The sequence below is a fragment of the Cyprinus carpio genome, chromosome A9 (genome assembly GCF_018340385.1).
Source record: "Cyprinus carpio isolate SPL01 chromosome A9, ASM1834038v1, whole genome shotgun sequence".
Classification (NCBI taxonomy): Eukaryota; Metazoa; Chordata; class Actinopteri; order Cypriniformes; family Cyprinidae; genus Cyprinus; species Cyprinus carpio.
This window is the reverse complement of record NC_056580.1, coordinates 2421574-2444840: the sequence shown is the minus strand read 5'-3', so window position 1 is coordinate 2444840 and position 23267 is coordinate 2421574. Positions and strand designations below refer to the sequence as shown.

General features: G+C 36.0%; 1 protein-coding gene across 2 annotated transcripts; it reads right to left on the bottom strand.

The window, feature by feature from the left end:
* Positions 1-18087: 18087 nt before the first annotated feature.
* Positions 18088-23082, bottom strand: LOC109105103 (cell division cycle-associated protein 7-like). 2 transcript variants are annotated; one of them, XM_042763164.1, is made up of 10 exons: positions 22926-23082; positions 22126-22266; positions 21892-22020; positions 21606-21812; positions 21340-21417; positions 20910-21107; positions 19184-19321; positions 18903-19052; positions 18654-18790; positions 18088-18481 (listed from the first exon to the last, which is right to left on the bottom strand). In XM_042763164.1, exons 1-10 carry the CDS (start codon positions 22935-22937, stop codon positions 18451-18453), a joined length of 1221 nt encoding a protein of 406 aa, XP_042619098.1. In that variant the 5' UTR covers positions 22938-23082; the 3' UTR covers positions 18088-18450. The 2 variants fall into 2 exon arrangements, with proteins under 2 accessions (XP_042619098.1, XP_018973996.2); XM_019118451.2 differs by having other exon boundaries at positions 19184-19318.
* Between the last annotated feature and the right edge of the window lie 185 nt (positions 23083-23267).

Below are 23267 nucleotides of genomic sequence, written 5' to 3'. Positions count from 1 at the left end.
GAATAGACCTCATCAGCGAGGGCCAGAGATCAAATCCTCACATTACTCGAAGCACAGTCACCTCTACGACCCCGCCAATATCGCACGCCTAACGCAATTATTTGCAATCAGCAAATGTGTGATTCATTATAAAAGATTTCTTACCCTGATATAATTTGCTATTGTTCACAGGGGGAAAAAGCCACACAAAGGGCCTTTTTAAGTGTTATTGTAGAGAGCAGAGCCCTTTGTTTAAGACACTTTCATATTGCGGCAGTTAAAGTCTGATTAAAGTCTGAAATGGAGAGATGAAAATGAGCTCGTGTAATGTAGCGAGTCTTGCTGGGAAGGAAATGGCTGGTGTTCTCTATTGAACTGATTTGTAAATAGACTTTTTGACAAAAATCCTACAATTTCTGTGTCACTTTTCCTGCCGGTATATTTTTCTCCTGATTGTAGGTGAGAGAACTGCTGGGATATAATCAGACGCCGTGTTTACCGGAAAGTTTGTCTCTCTAAACTGTGTCGGAGAGACTTGGGATATGCTGGATTATATTTAAGAACAGAAATATCAAACTCTCAGACTGTTGTTTCCAAACCTGTAATATTAAGTTTCCTTTATCAGCACATTTTCAGGGGAGTCACATGTCATTCATCCATTGCATTTACTTTGGCATTTGAAATCAGTACAGAGTAACAAAGGGTTCAAAGAAACACAAAGGTCCTGCGTGACTGAATGTGTAAATTTAATGATGCACGGACAGATTAATGGTGGTCTCGGATGTGTAAGATGAGCAGAGGTTAAACATATCTGTTGCTGTGCGTTTGAAACTCTGTCGTTCTGATTTTGCTTGTGTGGCTCATTAACGACGAACAAATATCTTCCCATTTGCATATTTCTCAACCTCTATCCATACGGTTTCTTTCTTTTTTCTTTTTTTTTTTTTTTTTTAAAAAACTGCAAAGACTATCTTCTGCATATCTCTACCTTCCAGACTTAATGCAATTATGCACACTTTTCAAGAAACTGCTTAATGCGATGCAATTAAGCCTGTTTAAAAAAAAAAATGAAAACCTGTTCATTTCAGGTTTTTAAGGGAACTGCTTATTTAACAGTCCCTATCATACATGGTTATCATTTGATGGAAAGTTAAATTTAACGCTCTGCTTTTCTATAAAAGAAGGAATTGCTTCTTACTTTTGATTTATTGCAATATAATCAGTGCAAAAAATGTGCCTTTACTTACATTTCTGCAAAACTCCAGAAATGTACCTGAATGCATACAGCTCACTTCAGTTTCCAGCTGAAATGCACACTAGTGGCAGTAAAACAAAGTTTTTCTTTGCATAATACTATGTTATGACCTCAAAACACATTTAAGATTATTTGTAAATGAATACATTTTGATGTTTTCTTCACATAATCAGCTGTGTGTTGCTTTTCTGATGTAGTAAACTTGCTCAGTAGCTCACCTGGTACAGCTTTGCACTTGCACTCGAGTACGAGTCCCATGAACAATTCATGATACTCAAAAACTCAAAGCAAGCAAACTGGAATAGTTGCTTCAGCAAATTAATTTGTATCTCACATTTGTTTTGTTAACACTATTGGTTGGGCTTATTTTCAAATGCGATTAACCTTGTAGTGCCATTTGCTGGACATTTAATTTCTGAACTACTATAATACAAACAACAACCAACAACTGTAATAAAGAGTTGCCACATTCATGTTCATCTGTGCATGCTTGTACCATCACATAATTTTAAACGTGCTGCAAAATATGAATAAGCAGTGTAATATCAATGTAATGAAATTTTACAGAAATGTCGCCTGGGTTCCAATGAGCCTGGATTGTTTAGCATTTAAATATGCTAAATTTACCTCTAATATTTTTTATTTTTTAGCATTTATTCTCATTGTTGTCATGTTTACAATACAGTTAATTAGAGATTTTTTAAAGAAATTAATAGTTTTATTCAGCAGTGATACATTAAATTGACCAAAAGTAACAGTAAAGACATGTATATTGTTACAAAATATCTTTTGAAAATTTATTTTGAACATTCTATTCATCAAAGAATCCTGAAAAAGCATAACTAAAGCATAAGAGACTTTTTTCAAAATCATTTTAAATCATTCACTGACCGCAGACCTTTATTTTCTTTCAAGATCTTAAACTGATTTTAGGAACATCTCATCATTTGGATCTTTAGGCAGCATTTTGATTTTAATCCAAAATAAAATGCTTTTTACACACACTCAGATGTACTCTGTGTAACTCTGAGATCTTGGTTTGGTAGATGTTAGTGGTGTCAACAATAATCAGTCACACTAAATAGCTCACAACAGTGGCGATGACTCTAATTAGCATGCTGTTCATGGCTCTGAATGAGTGTGTGTGGGAGAGAGAGAGAGGAAGGAAGCTGTCATCCGTCAGGAAGAAGAATTCACAGTCTTTGATAAACATGTGTGTATAGTAAACTAACTTCACCAACTTCTCTGTAACTCTGGCACTCAATCACATCTTCAGTTATAACAATATGAATTTGTTGCTGAAAACCAGGAAAGAAGTTTCCAGAAAGAAAATCACAACTGAATGTTTATCCAAGATAGCAATGAAATAAAATAGACAACCAACTGAGACTTTATCTCAAGTATTCCCTCCTCAGGTTTCTGTTAGTAAAAGTAATCTCATATGTATCTGCTCTGTTATTTCAAGAGATCTCAACAATGTTTTGAACTGTTCTCTGATTTACCAAGATACCAAAGGCTGCAATATTTTTTTTAAATTTTGAATATGGTTATTTTTCTTACAAAAACGCATAGATTCACTACAGGAGGCCTTTGTTCACCCCCTGGAGCCGTGTGAGACACTTTTTATTATGGATGGATGCGCTTTATTTCACTTCTTTTGGACTGATGCACTGCAACACCCGCTCAAAAATCAAAATTAAGAGATCAAAAGATCTTTAATCAAAGAGATCAAAATCACATCAAAATTAGTGTTATGTAAATGTAAAGTTTACTTTAAATTTACTTTAAAATAAAAAATTTAATTTTAAACTACAAAGTGCACCTTTTAAACGTGTACTTAAGTGTGTTAAGAAACAGTCATGAAAGTGAACATTCTTTAAATACACTTACACTTTGATTTCATTAAAAAAAATTTTTTCAAGTATTTTAAAAGATTTGAAGTACACTACAAATGCACATTCAATACAATAAAGCATGGTGCTAGCAATGCCATTGTTGATTGATAAAGTTATAGCATTGCTTTTGATAAAAGCGTCTGCCAAATGCATGACTAAGAACACCATTAAAGGAATAATTGACCCAAAAATGAACATTCAGTCATCATTTATTCATCCTCATGTTATTCCAAACCTGTATGAGTTTTTCTCTTCTGTTGAACACAAAAGAAGATATTTGGAAGAATGCTGGGAAACAAACAGTTGCCACTGACTATCCCACTGAAGTCAATGGCTACCGTCAACTGTTATCTTCTTTTGTGTTGTGCAGAATAAAGAAACTCAAACAGGTTTGAACAACATGACAGTGATTAAATGATGACTTTTTATGGAGTTCTTAGCCATGCATTTCGCAATGAAGTTTTCTTTTATCATATTATTATTACTTTTAATATGTCTGTTTGCATGACGTGATGGTAAATTCATGCAGCGCTTGGAAATGATGGTGTCATGTTGCTACCTGAAGGTAAAATGGCTGTGTGTGTGTTTAAGAGCAAGACAAAGAAGACGAGTGTGTTTTTGTGTGTGTGTGTGTGTGTGTCAGGGCCACAGTTTTGCGGGGATGTGTGTGGGAGGGGACCGCCTGTCAAGAGAGCTCACGGAAAGATAACAATAAATGTCTAATAATGACAGTTAATGAGCTTGATTAAGTTGATTTGTTATGGAAAAAAATGTGAGGGCAGAGGAGAGGCATGTAGGCACCGTAATAAGAGATTCATTTTAATAGATACAAATTCAGTGGGGTTTTGAAACACAATGGAGCTGCATGGAAAATTAGCTGGAAGTACAAAGGGACACTAGATTAATTCTGTCACAGACATATTTCTCATAATTGCACCAGCCATCTCATGTCTGAGTTCACCTGCCGCTTATGACTGTAAGATTTATATTATTTTATCCGCTTTTCCGAGAGACTGACATCAGGGGGCCAGAAACATCACGTCAAGTTTATACGTTTGTCTTTTATCTTTTATGCCATCCTCGAGCGAAGTTGTAGTTCGGTGACATTTGAAGCAATGTCACATCCAGCAGTGTAATTATGTTTTTTTCTCATGCACAGGGACTATTGTATACCTGTTCTTTTATACACTTTACCTGCCTGCCTTCCAACCAGATGAATGAAACCTGCACAAGACCGCCACAATGTCTTTGTAAACAGCTTTCTATCATTCTGCTCCCCGCGATTTCCTGAAACTTTCACTGAATGTGTTTGAATTTGATATTTTCCCAATCTGCGTGAGAGTGCATCACCTTTTGGGAGGTTTAATTAGGAGAAACCTGTTGAGAGAAATTTCCAATGAGGGTTTAAGATGGAGTGTATTGAGAGCATTCAGATCCTCATCATATTCCCCCATAGCAGCGTGTGAGTGTGTGTGTGTGTGTGTGCTCTTGTCTCCAGAGGGACTGGTTTAATTGAATACATTAAAGGGCAGGAGAGCTGCAGGCCGTATTTATTTGCTCGCTGTCTCAGGCTTGTTTAAATGAGACCCACTGCTGCTTGGGCTCTGAGCTCTGCTCCTCTGGGTGATGCTCTCTGGGTAAACACTCACTGTTTAGCTGCCATCAGTGTCGTGTTCCTGTTATCCAAAATGTTATTTATAAATATTGCACCCTTGAGTGGGAAAGACTCTCTGTCAGCCAGTAAAACAATCAAAGCCTAACCGATTGGAGATGTGCACTGCTTTATAGCAGTGATAGTCAGAATGAGAATGAAGAGTTTCATTCATATTCAAGACAAAAAATATGTTCTAATTTTACGAAATTAATTTATTTACTGACTGTAATGTTATCTCCTATCTTTATGGTTAAATATAAATGAATCCTGACAATCTGGATGTCTTTGAATGTACACAAGTGCGAATTTGAGAGATGCAAATGTTGGGCTTTTCCTCACACAAATATATCGTATGGCTTCAGGAGGCACATGAGCTGCTTTATGATGCTTTCGTGGCATTGTTTTGTCATTTTGGAGCTTGACAGCCCCAGTCACTGTACACTTTCATTGTATGGAAAAGAGCAGCTTGAACATTCCTCTGACATTTCCTTTTGTATTTCAATAACATTTCAATAATCACATGAGGGTCTGTAAATCTCTTGTGAAAAGACATACTTGAGCATACTTTTAAAAACTGTAATTACTACAGAAATAAAATGCTTTTATAAAAACAACATACACAATCGAAATAATATATAAAAATATTAAATATAAATAATACTTAAAAACTGAAAATGTAATGTTTTAGCACAATTAATTGCATGTTAATTGATTATATAATTAATTGAAAATGTATTATAGTTCTATAAGTCCTTACTGTAAGTGCATCTTTAAATGTTATTTTATAATTCTATTGTTTTATAAATGTGTAGTGTACTAAAATATGCTGTAATACATAACATATAATACATAATATATTTGTTATTACACATTGTTCATAATGAAGTTGCAATTTAAAATATATTAACTTTAAACATCATATGAAATATCACACTACAGTTAAAAAATAAGCAAGTGCTTTACATGTGCTATAGTATGTTAGTCAACACATCAAAATAAGTGTACTTCTTTAAAACATGTCCAAAGATTATTCAAACATAACGATTAAAAAAAATGCAGTTTAAAGTAAAATTTGTATTTTTTACATCATTACAAAGTGTACTTAAGTGTGCTGAAAAACAGTCATAAAATGTACTCTCTTTATGTACACTTAAATGGCTTATTTAATTAACATTATATTAGCTGCAAGTAAAGTTTTTAAAAATACTTTTAAGATTTTGAGCACACTACAAAGGCACGTTCAATACAATTAAGCGCACTTTTAAACAGTTTGTAAAGTGTTCTCTTTTTTTTCTAGCCAGTTAAGTGTCAGTGATTACTGATTTATCTGTTTATTCAATTATTGAAGATGACACAAATATAGTCTTCAAGAGCTAATTAAAAGTGCAAAATTGTAAAGTTTGCAGGAAAGTGTTGTGGTGTGGACTGGCTGATTTGTGTTTTATCATGAGGTCATAATTCACTGCTGTCCTCCTGGAGCCTGTCGCATTTATCACCCCTCAACACAAAACATATCCCCCACACGCATGCATATAAACACCCCAGCCACAATCTATCTTACCACAGCAAATTAATGCACATCGCAGCATGCTATGCCTCATTTTTGTCATTTTCTAGTCCACTGAATGTTTTGTACTTTTGTGAAACTCGCAGTCTCTTTGACAGGTAATCCACACACTGGATTCTAAGGGTTTGTGTGGGCTGCTGAAATGAAGCTAATCATGTCTTTATTTCTAGAGAAGGGGAGTGAGGACAGGGCTCTTCTCAGCCGTTCTTTACCTTGCAGACAGTGCATCCCAAATATCAACACAGAGCTCTAATCACAGACATAATATTGCATTTACCATAATAAAGTCACGTATTCAAGAGTGAATAATTTAAATGTAAAGCAGGACTTGATTTGATCCATCATGAGTAGTGAAATGTGGGCGTTCCATACCATAAAACCTTTGGGTTCCTGTGGCTTTTGCAGCTGATTGTGGAGTGGGAAATGTGTCCCAGGTGTCTCATCATATTCCTATGGTAATGCTATTTTTTTTTTTCAGTGTCTTTTATTATTTTTATGGTAGTTGTATTTTTTTTTTTGATTTTTATTTCTTCAAATCTCAAAAATAGTTTTTTAAAAAACTGTACTCTGATAATATAAATGTTTCTTAACATGCTTAAATACACTTTCAAAAAAGTGCACTTTGTAATAATGTCAAATTAAAAGTTTTACTTTTACAGTTCACTTTAAATTATTGTTTTAATAATCTTTTGTCATGCTTTAAAGTACACTTATTTTGATGTACTGACTAACAAACTAAAGCTCATGTGATTATTTTAACTGTAGTGTGTTATTCGATATTACATTTAAATGCAATATATTTTAAACTTCATCATTACTAATGTGTTATTACAAAAATGACATTTTAATTATAATAGTTTATTTATATTACAGTATATTTTAGTTTACCAGTAGGCGTTATATTTAAACATATACAACAGAATTATGAAATTAGATGTAAGGATGTACTTAAGCCCTACTGAAATGGGTTAAAAAAGAATCTAACTGGATTTAATCTATAATACATTTCAATATATTGTAAAGCACACACAATTTAGTGTCCAAAACATTACATTCAATTTGAATACTTAAGTATAAGTATATTCTTTTGATTTATTTTTTTCTGTATATATTGTTTATTATTTCTATGCAAAGTACTTTTTTCAGAAGTATGCTGGTAAACCTTTATTTAGCAAGAGTTAGTCTGGTAACTTTTTAGCAAGGCTGCATTATTTAGTTTTAAGCAGGCTAAAAACAATGCTAAAAAAAATAAATATTCAGAAACATTCAGTGACATTCAAAGACATTTCAGTGGTTAACCCTGAAGTGGTTAACCTTTTAATTTTATTTTATTTTATTTACTTATTTATTTATTCATTTCCATAAATAACAGTTAGTCTGAAACTACAGTTTTATTTTTTTCTGAAATCAATCTTGATTTTCTTACGTTTATATTTATGCATTTGGCAGATGCTTTTATCCAAAGAGACGTACATTTCATTCAAGGTACACATTTTATCAGTTCATATATTCTCTGGGTATCGTGCCCATGACCTTGCCATTTTCAACACCATGATTAACTGTTTAAGCTACTAACTTTTCCCAACATTCATAAGAAGTAAATTATAGTTTTAATTACCCTTGTGAAATAAGAGCGATACCTCACACATGGTCATGTTTACCATAACACTTAATGAAAACTCAAGATTCTTCCTGTTAAGACTAATTCAGAGTTTCCTTTCAGATGTGCAGGGGTTTATTCTGAGCTTGACTAAAAGTGTGATGGTGTGACAAACCTGCCTTATCTTCCCCATGAGAGGCCTTTAAACATCTACGCTAGTGTCCACACTTCCTGTGTGTGTGTGTGTGTGTATGTGTGTGTGTGTGTGTGTGTGTGTGTGTGTGTGTGTGTGTGTGTGTGTGTGAGTGTGTGTGTTTGTGTGTGTGTGTGTGTGTGTGTGTGTGTGTGTGTGTGTGTGTGTGTGTGTGTGTGTGTGTGTGTGTGTGTGTGTGTGTGTAAAGTAGCACAGTTTAAAGATCACATCCTTTCCAGTGTGGAAACAGTGGGCAGTTTCAGAATGAACTTGGTGATTAGGAGGAAAAGTGTGATGCATTTATACTGCGAGTGTGTTTGATAATGAATAAAGATTCGAGCTTTAGACCAGAATTTGAATTTTTTGTGCCGACTGTGGCTAATGTAGGCAGCGTTTAATCACCCTCAGTGACAGCAGCGAGTGCCTTCATTTAACCTTGAGTGAAGATCATGAATTCTAACGCTTTTAATTGGATACATCATTTAACTGAAGGAATGGAGCAAATTTTGTGCAATTCAAAGCGCTGTGATTGACAGGCAGGGGCAGTAAGGCCTGCCACAATTACAGAATATCTGTACGCACTGCCCTTGTCACCACACACACGTGATAGCGCTCTGTTTGATCATCCAAACACTGCAACACTACCAACCTCACCTTGTTTTGAAAGGTGCTGAGAGCTGAATGAGAACACAGGTGAAGGAGGGAACACACACACACACACACACACACACACTTGACATCTAAAAAGTACACAATAGAAGTCATAGACCACTGGTTTTGCTTCAATACCAAGATTTTACATTGACATTGTGTGTCAACCCAAAAAATACCAAGAGTGCTTGTCTTTAAGTAAACAAAAAATATCCTTAATATTAAAGATTGATATATATATATATATATATATATATTACCAAGAACTGCATAGGAATGGAAGTCTATTTTCACTTCAGTATAAAAATAAAATAAAAAAACATTTGAAACTTTATCCCGCACATTTGCAAAATTTATCATGATGCAAGCAACAAATATTGATCAAAAAGTGACTTAATGTCCCAGGGCTGCAGCTTTATATCTAACAATGTGAAAATATATCTTGAATTTGATTTTTCTTTTTTTCTTTGAATTTGTGAACTGCGTAGGAATGGAAGCCTGTTTCTGCCTCTTTATATCTCGCAATTGCAAAACTTATCATAACTGCAATGATAAACATCAATGTTGCAATGACCCACAAATGTGATTTTGTTTCTCATGATTTTGGCTTTATATATCAAAATGTGACTTTCTCGCATTTGCAGTTTTATTTATTTTCCACAATTTCTGAACTGTATAGGGATGGGTGCCTGTTTCTGCCTCAATCAATCAATCAAAATAAATAAATAAGGATTTGTAACTTTATATCTCATCATTGTAAAATTCATTGTAATGATAAATATCGATCTATTCCGTTTTTCTTTCTCGTAATGCAGCTATTTTTTTTCCCCACAGTCTGCAAAATGCATAGGAATGGAAGCCTGTTTCGGCATCTTTTTGCTGCAATTGCAAAATTTATTGTAATATCAACAATAAATATTAATCTTGCACTTAAAATCCCACAAATGTGATTTTGTTTATCATAATTACAGCTTTAGTTATATATCGCAATGTGACTACATATCTTGCATATGAAGCTATTTCTTTTTCTACAGTTTAGGAACTACAAAGGAATATATACAACCAACTAACTAACTAAATAAATAAGATTTGTAACTTTATCTCACAACTGTAAATTTTATTGTAATTTCAATGATAAATGTTGATCTTGTATTGTGATTTCATATCTCGCAATTTAAAATCTTGCAATTTTGCTTGCATTTTTTTTTTTTTTTTTTGTATAGTTTTGTTAATGGTTTTTGTTAATTTGGTATAGTTTTGTTAATCTCAATGGTTTTTGTTTATTTGTACAGTGTCTCACAAGTGACAAATGAATTTTTGTCTGGAGATTGTCTGGATTGGACACATGGTCTTTGATGTCAAATGTAAAATACACGGGAAGCATTTTCTCCTTCCTTCGAAAATTAAGTTCAATTATTTGGCTGTCCTAACAGTGAATGATTATGTGGTTTATTTGCATTGTTTCCCCTGCTGTCAGCGCAGACCTGGGTCACGATCCACAGCTTAAAAATCACAGCTTTAGACTATTAAGCATCACCCCTAATTGAAATGTTTTTAAATCGTGAGCTTTTCCTAGAAACCTGACTGTAATGACTTTGTCTCTCGCCCTTCCGCAGACAGTTGCCCCTGTGATAAGTCCAAAACTGTGTCAAGTGGCTGATGGTGAAATGCGTTTCCAGACACCTAATTGTTTTCTTGCCTCTGAGAGAGGAGAAATTAATGTGTGCGTGGCAGCCTGGTCCTCTGTGACAGAACCTAACCAGCCAGAGCATGTTTGGTTAAAGAATCAAGCTCCAGGGTGTAATTTGATATTTTGCAATTACATTTTTTTCCTGTGACAATTTTTTAATGTATTATTTAAATTATTTTAGCTCTGGGATATATTAGGGGTTTTTAAACAATGCATTACTTCTGGGATTTTGGGAGAATTCAGTCAACACGCTGCGGCCCTGTTTTGCAGAAACCAACTTGTGTTCTCAAAGCAGAAGCATTCGTTACATTCAGTTAGAATCATTATTATATCAAACGTACATAAAACATATATATATAGAGAGATGCTATTTAACATCACTGAACCAATCAGTTTACACCAACAAAGCTACTTTTTATATAAACCAGGCAGAAATAACTCTTTAAGGTAACAATTGCAGGTTTTTACACATAGATAGATCAATAGATGGATGGATGGATCCTGCAGAAACTCTTTCAGGCAAATGTCTGTAAATTAAGGAAAGCTGATATAACGAGCACATAAGCTTCACTTCAATAGTTCAGACTGAATCAAACAGAGAATATTGAAGGACAATGAAATCATTCAATTAATTGCCGAACATTCATTCCTTCATTTTAATGTCTCTGCATGAGTGTTTTAATGGGCTTGATTCATATGTAAGAACAGAAAAAAAGGTTTCCAACCTTCAAAAGACAACTCATAATAAATGAGAAATAATATTGGGATTCATGTGTCTGCTAAACACAGTTAGTGTTGTTATATTGTGTGTCACAGGTGTTTGGACACCACCTCCTTGCTGTATTACACACACACACACACACACACACACACACACACACACACACACACACACACACACACACACACACACACATATATATATATATATGCACTTACTTTCTTACAGATGCACACACCCATAATACCTAACAGTACTTTCCCTAAAAGAATTAAAAGAACCATTAATGCAGTTTTACTTGGTAATAAAATCAGGGTATGGAAAGATAATTTTATTGGATTGGTTTAAAAAAAAAAAAAAAAGAGCTATGAATGAGGCTGAAGAAAAAGAAAGGGGGAAAATAGTTTTTAAAGACAATTAATAAATAACATTTGTGAAATTTGGGGAAAAGATTTATTTGTGTATTATTCTGTCTGGGTATGTGATACAAAGAGAATAAAAAGGCATTAAGTGACTAGTTTGGCTAAATAAATTAATCAATATGTAATAATAAAATAAATTTAATATTTAATTGAATAAATGAACACAATGTTCAGTCAGAGGCTAATATATAGGCCTATATATACACACACACACACACACACACACACACACACATATAACAAAACTTTGTAATTTATAATTTATCTTATTTTAATATGGTTTTTGAGAGTGCATTAGAATATTGCCTAAAGCTTCATATCATTATTAGATCAATTTTGAATTATTTAATTATTTTACATTTTTAGGATAATTATTTTTAATTTTTAATTATTAAAATTTTACAAAATATCATTAAATACTCATAACAATTGAATTGAATAAAAATTAAATGAATTAAATTGACTTGTTTGTTTTCCAACAATCCTTATCAAATATATGTTTATATGAATCAAGTATATTTTTATATGAATGAAAGCCGTGTGGTGTAATGGACTGAGGTGAATTGTGTGTTACAGATTATGAGAGAGCAGATTAATGAAGTGCCTCACATCACAGCTGAGAGAGTAACGGATGAGCTCAATAAAACCTCTCTTACACTCCTGTATAACTCCACACACCTCCACACTGCTGTCCAGTCTCCGACACTCATGCACGGATCAAACACAAGACATTTCACTTATCATTTGCAAGAATCTTTCAGCCTTGCAGTTTGTTTTTTAGTTCGTTGTTGTTCAGAAGGTTAACTATTTTACTCTTGTTTAACCTCATTCACAATCTAAAAACTTCTTTGGCTTATAACATAGATCTGCAGTAGCACATCAGATTGATTAAAAATAATCATCTTCATTTCTGATGAATATTTTTTAATAATCGATTAATTAATGTGAAACCGATGATGATATTTAATGTAATTGAGCATCTGATATTCACAACTCCATAAGTATGTTTTGTCTTATATTTTTCATATAATGTATATTACATTTTTGCAAACCAAATAATTTAAATAATCACATTTTAGTGCATTAAAATACTTTGATTTCTTATTTATAAAATATATTATGTCCTTCCTTTTTAAGACAAAGTAAAGAAAATTTAAGATAACAATTTTCAATTAATCTCCAATTAATTCTTTCAATAAATAAATAAATAAATTGCCTAAAGCTTAATACGTCTGTTCCCAGCCAACAGAATATAGAAATAACCATAACTTTTACTGTACATGCAAAAAGTGATGTTCTTAAATGCTATATTTTTAACTTATATATTGTCTTGTATTACATAAAAGGTTTACCACTGTGGGTTTTCATTGACCAGCGAGCTGTCTAACCTAAAATATAATTTCCCCTTTAGTGGCCGAAACCCTCCTGGTTGATGATACAATTTTAGACCACAAATATGAAGCTTATATGCACTCAACACAATTCAGGCCCTGCTGGAAGAGCTGAAGTGTGCAGCTCTGTGTGACAGGTGTGAAGACTGGGTTCAGAAAGTGTGCTGTATCAGAGCTCCCCCTCCAGGAGCAACCCTGCACTGCACCTCCTCAGACTGGAATGAATCCACCTCATGATGCTCTCTCCGTATATTTATTTCTGTTTATGTAGAACTTGTAGTCAGTAATGTTTTAGCACTATATGATTGAGTATTGCTCCGTATATAATTGTGTTTAACATTTTAGATTCTGTTTTATTTTTCTGATTTTATTTCTAAATCTATACATCCTTCTGTGATTTCATTCAATATGTGAGGCACTTTTTCAAATCAGCCTTAATGTCACAGTAGAGAGGAGGGTGGGGGGGATGGGGGATGGGGGGTCCTATACATCCTTCTGTGATTTCATTCAATATGTGAGGCACTTTTTCGCACTGGGAGTGCACTTGTGCTTTGTTTAGTTAGGGTGAGTTAGCAATTTCCTGTGAGATGGGACCACTGCAGTCGGGCGTCTCTCTCTGATAACGTCTCTGACATGAGTTGCTGTTAGCGTCAGCACGCAGAGCTGGACTAGCACTGATGGGGACTTGTCATACTATCCCAGAAACCCCGGACGATCAGCGTGCAGTGCAGTCCAGAGAGCTGTGACCTGCTCGGCTCTCACTGCAGTCTCCATCATGCACACTGTGCATGCAGATAATATGTCAAGGGACTTAATGCACTGGCTAAAATGTGCAGAGAGCACACGTCATGGAACAGTGTATCCCACAATGCATCTGACCTTCCATTTCCAGTGTGACAAATGAACCTGAAGTAATATCAGTCATGATTTTTAACTTCATTTTCTTGACCCAGAGTAGACTAATACTTCAGAATGATCTACTTGCTTGCTGTTACTGGATACAGTAGCTACATGCTGCTTGTTATTTCAAATAATAATAATAATAAAAACCACCACCAACAATAACAGTAATAACAATAATCAATAATATCAAGTGAAACAATGTGCATTATTAAAATACAGGTTAAAATTGTGACTCTAAGTACTTTTTTTCATAATCACACTGCAAACGGAAAGTTGAGTTCATTGCATTATGGGATAGGTTTTATTTTTTTTTTATTTTTTTTTTTTTTTTTAAAGCACTTTTATGCATCCATACAGAAAATTAGCAAAATGTGCACAGTAAACACACTATATAGCCTACTGCATGAATACTAATAATATTAGGCTTGCTATTCCAAATAAATTTTGACATTTATCAGTGAAAGCAATCACATTATTATTATTTTTTATATTTTTTATGATGATGATTATTATTAACATGCACTTTTTACTTGTACCTTTGTACTTTATAAGAGGCAGTGCTCTTTGAATATAAGGCAGTATGTGTTCACTGTCAGTGCATCCTAATATATGTTAGTGCATTACGATTATTTAACTTCCTTATTAAAGTGAAATATATATCTTATTATACTCTGTGTTCTCGTGTAAACTAGCTAGAAATCTAATTTCAGCCCTTCTCTTTCAATCAGTGTTTAACCGCGTGAGATTCTTCTCAACAGAAGCACACATCTGAGCCACGCGCTCGTATTAAATACTCAATATTCCAAATATAATTATTAATCACGGATACAAGCACAGTCACGAGCGCTCCTGCCTCTGCTGGTCCGTGCTGCAGAGTTTGTGGGGCCATCACACATAATCACGCGCAGAGCTCCGTGATGCCCGCTGACCCCGCAGCGCGGGAAACAGGTAAGAAAAGCGCGCGCTCCCGTCTCTCCCGCGCTCATTTAGCGCTACGCTGCTTTTCATAATTAGCGCCGCGAGGCCTCATTAAGTTCGCTCTAATGAATAAATATTGTATTTCATAGCCTGATTACCAGATCAGCTCGACGCTCGAGCGTCGTAAACAATTATTTCCCTAAATATTCATCACCCTAAAGTGGATGATCATTGGTATTTAATACCAGTATTTTCGAGTGCATCTTTATTATGCAAATAAATACTTTTGAAGCGTTTGATTCCCGCAGATCCGAAAAGATTCACTCTCAGAATTAAAACCGTCGCATTCTGGGGACAAAAGAGACCCTGACATCAAATACCATAGTTATACAGCTGCTATTGTACTGTAACTTTGTTGCCTTGGTGAAAGACTTCCACTAGGATCAGAAAAAAATATAATAAAATAAAAATAAAGTAAACTTTGTAGCATCTACCATGGCTCCGGATGACCTGAGAAACTCTATTAGAATCTGGGTTGCCAGGTTTTCACAACAAAACCCGCCCAACTGTAACTAGCCCAAACGTTTTCGTGGGGGATTCACCGATACAAATCGCGTTCCGGGGGGTAAAATACATTTTTTTTGGCGGGGTTTCCTTGCTAAATGTCACGTTATTGCGGTCGCTTCATCCCGCGGACATAAAAGCATAAAATATAACATAAAAGCGACAACAGTTTTAAAGTAGTCCAATTCCGCGAGAAAACCACGGACCTGGCAACACCACTGAGGCTATTTCAGCAGGTTTCCCAAACATTCTGAATCGATTCTCACTGATTCATTGAATCATTCATCAATCATTCCTCTCAGTCATTGATATAACAAACAGCGCTGGATGAAGTGGACACCGAAACAAAGCTCATGTTTTTAGGTAACGTCGAGAAAATTCAGTTAGGCCTGCTTTTGAGTCATGTGAACAAGCGGCCATGACCTTATGAACGTAACGTTACTATGGGTGTCTTTGTCCATTTCGTTTCTTGTGTTTTAAAACCTTTAAATCATGTGTAGAGACAGTCATTCTGCTTATGTGTGCTGATACCTCTCAGTGGTCTGAAGTCTTACAGAAGAGCAAGTTACACGATTGCTAAACATAACAGTCAATGAAATTGAGTTCTCGAGAGTTGAATTTGTAAAATGAGCTTCTGCTCAACTTTTTAGTGTTAGGTTTTTTTCTCCACCAGATGAAATCCTGCCTGAATCCATTCAGGAAACCACTGTTCAGGATCTCATGATGTACTGTGGATATTTTGGGTACGAAAGCATCTATGACTGTCCACAGCTTCATACAGCACTCTCAAACTTACACTGGTGGTACCATGCTATGAATCTGAAAGCTGTACTGAGGGTTTTATTTCTGAAAGTTAGCAAGTCCCTGGCAATCTCAATGAGAGGCCCGGAAAAAAGCAAGGAACAAGTGAGCTGAGGGTTGTGAAAGAGCTTTAACAGAGAAAAATGATTCACAGGTATAAGATTTCCCATTAGAGTCTGCTAATTATTTCCACACCATTAGTGGCAGCTCTTTAATGAGGGATACGAGCAGACTGCAGTATATCACAGCGCTCTGTTCTCCTCTGCAGGGCTCTGGTGGGGGGTAATAGCCCCCCATCCCCTCCTTATGCCCTCTTAACCCACAGGGGCAAGAGCTGAGGGCATGTTCAGATCACCACAATATCCCTTCACGATTGAATTTCTGCTGAAATAGATGTCGAGGCGGACTCACTGATGTGATATTAAATGTTTGTCAGGGCAGTTCTGATGGTAGATGCAAGAGGAGCTTCTCCATTAATTTGGTAAATATGGGAACTCTAACTCCTGACGGTCATTTCTGTCAGTCTATAAACACCTTTTAATATAACATGATTTCATGAAGTGAAAAAGATCTCAAAATCAAATTTAAAACGGGCTTCATTTTAAGATTTTTTTTGAAAAACTGTCAGTAAAATCAAGACCAAGTCAGCATAATTTAACCATCATGTTGAAAGCCATTTTCCTTAGAAAAGAATGAAGATTAGGATTTTACAGTTCATGTCCAATAAAATATTAGTGCTTGGCATGACTAATATATACACACACATATATATACAGTACAGGTCAAAAGTTTGGAAACATTACTATTTTTAATGTTTTTGAAAGAAGTCTCTTCTGCTCATCAAGCCTGCATTTATTTGATAAAAAATACAGAAAAAACAGTAATATTGTGAAATATCATTACAACTTAAAATAATAGTTTTCTATTTGAATATACTTTAAAAAAATAATTTATTCCTGTGATGCAAAGCTGAATTTTCAGCATCATTACTCCAGCCTTCAGTGTCACATGTAACATCCAGTCTATCACATGATCATTTAGAAATCATTCTAATATTCTGATTTATTATGAGTGTTGGAAACAGTTCTGCTGTCTAATATATTTGATGAATAAAAGGTTAAAAAGAACTGCATTTATTCAAAATAAAAAAAAAAATTCTAATAATATGTATTCTAATAATATATTTTCTTTACTATCACTTTTTATCAATTTAACACATCCTTGCTGAATAAAAGTATTGATTTTATTTAAAAAGAAAAAAAAAAATACTGACCAGTAGTGTATATTGTTATTACAAAATATTTATATTTTAAAAAACATAGCTTTTTTTACTTTTTATTCAAAGTATCCTAAAAAGTATCACATGTTCTGAAAAAAATATTAAGCAGCAGAACTGTTTCCAACTTTGATAATGAATCATCATATTAGAATGATTTCTAAAGGATCATGTGATAATGATCCTAAAAATTCAGCTTTACATCAAAGAAATAAATGATAATTTAAAGTATAATAAATTTAAAAACAATTATTTTAAATTTTTATAATATATTACAATATTACATTTTTTTTTCTTTATTTTTGATCAAATAAATGCAGGCTTGATGAGCAGAAGAAACTTCTTTCAAAAACATTAAAAATAGTAATGTTGCCAAACTTTTGACCTGTACTGTATATGTATATGTACACACATACACACACGTATATATATACACACACAGTAAAATGGCACTTCATTAAATAGCTCAGTTTAGATTGTACGTATCTTTAATAACATCTATTGAAGATGTGAGGGAAAACATTAACATCACATCAAAACTTGTTAAAAATGGTGTAAGATTTTCAAAGAACAAAACATGAACATTTACCCACAGAGACAACAGAACTTAGAAAGCACAGTTTTTATTCGAGTACGACAGCAGTACATAGCGCAGTTATAACAGCGTCTGAAGAACCCACAGAGTGAAACAAATCATGGTACAAAACAGCAAAGACAAGTATTGCAGCCAACAATTGTAAAATTTACCAATACAGTAGAGATAAAAACACTCCCTTTGAAAAACAAAAACACAAAAAGGAGATACATTTAAAACAATGCAAACTTAAGGATTTCATGTAGACAACTCACAACAAGTCTACTCAGATTGAACCTGCAGCAAGTTTAAAGCTCAGTGAATCACACGTCAACGATTAAGACGCTTGAGGACGATGTCAGTTATGGTTGGACTCCGCCGAACACGGCAACCCTCTTATTCACTTTCCTCCAGTTCCTTCTTTAAACTGTGGAGAAAGGTCAGAGGTCACGGTTACGCTTTCACAGATTCACCCAGAAGCCACCAAGTGACCGACGCAACCACCAATAAGTGTGTGGTCTACAGACACAGCAACTATGATGCTTTAAAGTGCTGTCTAGATTGGCAGCCCATACAATTTTTGGAACACGGCTCCATACCTTTTGAGATAAGCGTGGACATTGTCGTAGCCGTGGTATTTGGCCAGGTACACGAGCACACCTGTGGCACAGCGGCCCTCTCTGGCACGGCAGAAGCTGCAGTTACAGATGCCCCTGCACGGTGGGCAAAGCCACTCCTAGAAGCAGAAAACAACGTGATGCAATCGTTTAGAAAAACGCTAGCGGTTCTGATCATAACGACACATATGCTGGTGCTAATGCTTTCACACAATATGCATAAAGACTAACCGGGTTCAGGAGGGCATCACGGACGTCTTCTCCGTATCTGTTCTTGAGACAAGGCCCGCAGAACTGCCCTCGAACACCCACGCATTCTGGGTTGCGGCAGTTGGTTTTGGTGTCGGTTGTTTTTTGTCGACACTGATGGCAGGTGGATCCCTGATGGACAAAAGCACAGCCCACACGCTCATCAAGAGTCTGCAGCGCCTCAACCAAGCGGAGGAATGAAGGCTTGGGTACCGAGCAGGTGTTGTGATAGTAGAAGCATTAGATTGGGAAGGGGGACTTACAGTGGCCCGGTTGTAAATCTTCTCTCTGACGTTGACACAGATGTTGTCCAGTTCAGCCCGAGTGATTTCCTCCACGGGCCTCACCACGTGAGGGATCGTCAGAGTGCTGTTGTAACTGCGCCGACGTGGCTCCTTCTGCTCACACACAAGGGGGAAAATAAAATAAGAAACAATACAGAGGCACTCGCATTAAAGTCGTCATATGATGCGATTTCAATTTTTCCTTTCTCTTTGGAGCGTTACAAGCTCTTGGTGCATGAAGAAGATCTGTAAAGTTGCAAAGACTAAAGCCTCAAATCCAAAGAGATATTCTTTATCAAAGTTAAGACTCTGCCACGCCCCCCTGAAACGGCTTGTTCTAACATGCTACCACATCTCTACGTCATTATGTTGAAATATTTGCGTAATGTTCAAATGTCCACGCAAAGGCGGGGTGTTTTCAGTAACCACAGTTAGTGTTGAAGCAGCTGTGTCAGGGAGATGCTGTGTGTATCTAGGCGAAAGCAAAAGCACTTTATTTGGTCTTCCGAAAGTAGATGCATTTGTTCCTGTGGCTCAGTGTGGCTCATGTTCCTGTGGCTCAGTGGTAGAGCATTGGGTTACCGGCGAAAAAGTTTGTGGGTTCGATTCCCAGGGCACACGTTAGGTAAAAAAAATAAATAAATAAATAAAAAATGTTAGCCTGAATGCACTTTGGATAAAAGCATCTGCTAAATGCATAAAAGTCAAAAATCAGATGCCTTTAGGAATCTTTAAGATTACTTACAACAGAACAGCAACACATTTTATGGACGACCGTTTTATGAACCTTGGAGAGGAGGTAATTCTGACTTTGCTACGACAATCTGGCATTTCTGAATCAGCTACTGTAATATGTTTTGTTATTAGTTAAAGTACTTGCTATTGACTGTTCAAATGTGGAGTTTTGCATGTCGTGTGAGTGTGTGTGTGTGTGTGTGTGTGTGTGTGAGTGAGTGAGTGAGAGTCACACACTGGAGTCAATCTTAACCGTCCGTGGCTTGTGTACTGCAAACACAAGCTTCATCACTGTGTCTGTCACGCGACTCTGTTCCACTTTCGGGCTTGAACTGATGGTAAAACTAAGGATACTATTAACTGTCTTTACATTTACTTTGAAAGATGAAGCTCGCAATTATGGAAAGGGGCGTTACATTTCTGACGAGTGCTTGCTTTATTTGGCCAATCACAATGCACTGGGTCAGTTGACCAATCAGAGCACACTATGGAGGGACTTTGTAGCAAATTATGCTTTTGAGAGAGGCGCAGCATGGAGGACCTACAATAATGTACAGTATTTGAAAAATAATGTGTTTTTTGAACATTAAAGCATGTCAACATATATTGTTACACCAAATACACAAAATAATGATCTTTAAAAAAAAAAAGACTGCATGTGCACTACTGTTCAAAAGCTCAGGCTGGGGACAGCAAGATCGTTCCTTTTCAAAGAAATTAAAACTTGATCAATTTAATGCATTCTTGCTGAAAAATGACAGTAAAGACATTATAATGTTCCTAAAATAAGTCTCAAGCACAACACTGATAAAAAAAAAAAAAAAAAACTTTCTTGATTAGCAAATCATAATGATTTTTGGAGGATCATGTGACACTGAAGATAAAGTAATGCATTAGTATCGCGCATTACTCCATAAAAAGTAACTATTTGTTACTTAAACATCTCTTGATATTAAAGGCTGAAACGCACCTCCTCTTCATCATCATCATCATCGTCGTTTCTGTTTCTGCGAATCAGGCTGTATTTGTCCTCGTTTTCTTCCTCTGGAGGGGGGGAGGGTGGTCCATCTACTAGTGACCGTGAACGTGTGTGAGGACGTGACGTCCGCTCCGGGTTTCGCCGGCGAGTGCCACTGAGGTCCAGAGAGCGGCGTGGAGCACGGCGAGGCTGTGCAGGGAGAGAAGGGGGAAAAGAAATTAAATCAAATCAAGTTAAACAACAAGAACTAATAAGAATCTAAACTAGTAACATTGTATTGTTCGTAATATTAGTATTCATTTACTTGCATTAAGTTATTCACAGTAATTGTTGTAGTTAAAAAGTTTATTAGTGTCAGTTTATCATCAGTAGTAGTAGTAATATTTAGTCTTTTTTTTACAGCAGCACTATAAAGTCTTACCGTATTGCCTTGTGACAAAGCAGCCTTCCTGGGAATGAGTCCAGGAACCTTATCCAGCTCTGCCATTAGCTTAGCAAGCTACAAGGAAGAGTTAAAACAAGATTCATACTCAAACTAATCAAAACTCACTTAAAAATAGTGATTATTATCATGAGAATTACATTCTAACTTTAAAAGAAAGGCATACTGATATCTAGGGCTGACTAAATAAATAAATAAATGAATTTGAAGGCACAAGGTGCGCATGTAGAAGTCGAGTTCCTCACCATCGCTTTGTTCTCTTTGATGTTCAGCGCTCTCTTCAGCATGAAGTTCTCGCCTTCAGAGTCTTTTGGTTCTGGTTTAGGTTTAGGTTTGGACTCGGGCTTTGATGGACTGGCTCGTTTGTTGGGGAACTTCATGGCTACTCTGAGTGTGAACGATTTGCGAGTTTTTCTGGGAGGTGAACAGGCCTCAGAATCAGAGTCCATGTTCTACAGAAAAACAACAACACTTGGTTATTTGAACTTATTCATCATTTCAAAAGCCGTTATGTGGCCTGCGGTAACGAACCATGTGCGTCATGTCGTCGTTCAGGTCCTTCTCAAAGCCGCTGCACGCATCCTCTTCCTCCGTCACAGGTAAAACGTTAAACACTTTCTCAATCGGAGCCGAGCGTCTCGTCTGTCTCAGCGGCCTCTTCTATAAAAAGAGAAGCAAAACATTCTTATCAAATGACGTTGAGAGGGAGGTATTAGTCGAGTATGGTCTCGGATCATTTTATGTATGAGTAAGTCCAAGTCATACCGAGGTCCCAAAACCATCAGATCCAAAACTGTCACAGCTGTCGTCGGAGGAAGAGGAGGAGGTTTCCATGGGGACCACAGCGGTGCTCCTGTAACTGCGCAGGTTCATTCTGGTGGAGGTGGGGGGGCTCACCTGCTGCCTCTGTGCACAACAACAACATACAACACATTATAAACCCGTCCAGATCAGACCGGTTCTCATTGGAGATCAGCTTCAGACACGCACCCTGAGAACATTTTCCTCATAATCCTCTACAAAGCAAGTAATGGCAATTTAATGTAGGTAAACACTGGAAATCATATTTAGATAAGAATATAAAATAAAAGAGTGCAGATGGGTGAGAGGTAAAAGTGAAGCTGACTTTCTTTAAATGTCTGGAGGCAATATTAGGCTAAAACATTTAACCACTTAACAACTAGGTAATTTAATTAAATTATTTTCCACACCAAGTTATTTTTGCAAGAACAAGTTACTTGTATAACGTTTATTTAAACTTTAGTGGGTCGACACTGATTAACTATACTTTACAAATATTGATTACATGTTTATCTAAAGTTTTCTCGACCCCTGGCCCCCTAAACATAAGCATACTCTTTCACTAAACCAGCAATATTATCCATACGTCCGATGAATTTATGTAGCATAACATGATCAGTCCTTCGAAAGGTTGATTTCACTCTTTTATAATGTTGAAACAAACTTTACACGCGCCACGCGAGCATTATTCATTCAGAAAACACAAACCCACACTGTACTTTCAGGTCAAGAGAAAACAAAAGCTGATATATTTTTGACTGTACCTTGGAGCGCATTGTGTTGAGCTCGTTGTGAAGTGTACACTGCGTCCGAGTCCTCTGTGATTGTGTGTGTGTCTGTCCCTTGGCGCGGGGTCTAGTCTGGAAGTTGGCGGGTAATTCTTGAAGAGGCGTGACTCTATTCCGCGCCACACGCGAGTCCTGGAAGCTCCGTAAAACTAATAAAGTAACACAACCGAACAGGCTGAAGATTCAAGAGCTGCTTTATCCATTTCATCATGAGTCGAGTATATACGTGTTTATATAGTCGTGTTAGAAGTCCTGGGTTATTTGAATACAAGTGAATAAAATCATGTCTATTTGGCTTTACACGCGCTTACAGGATCT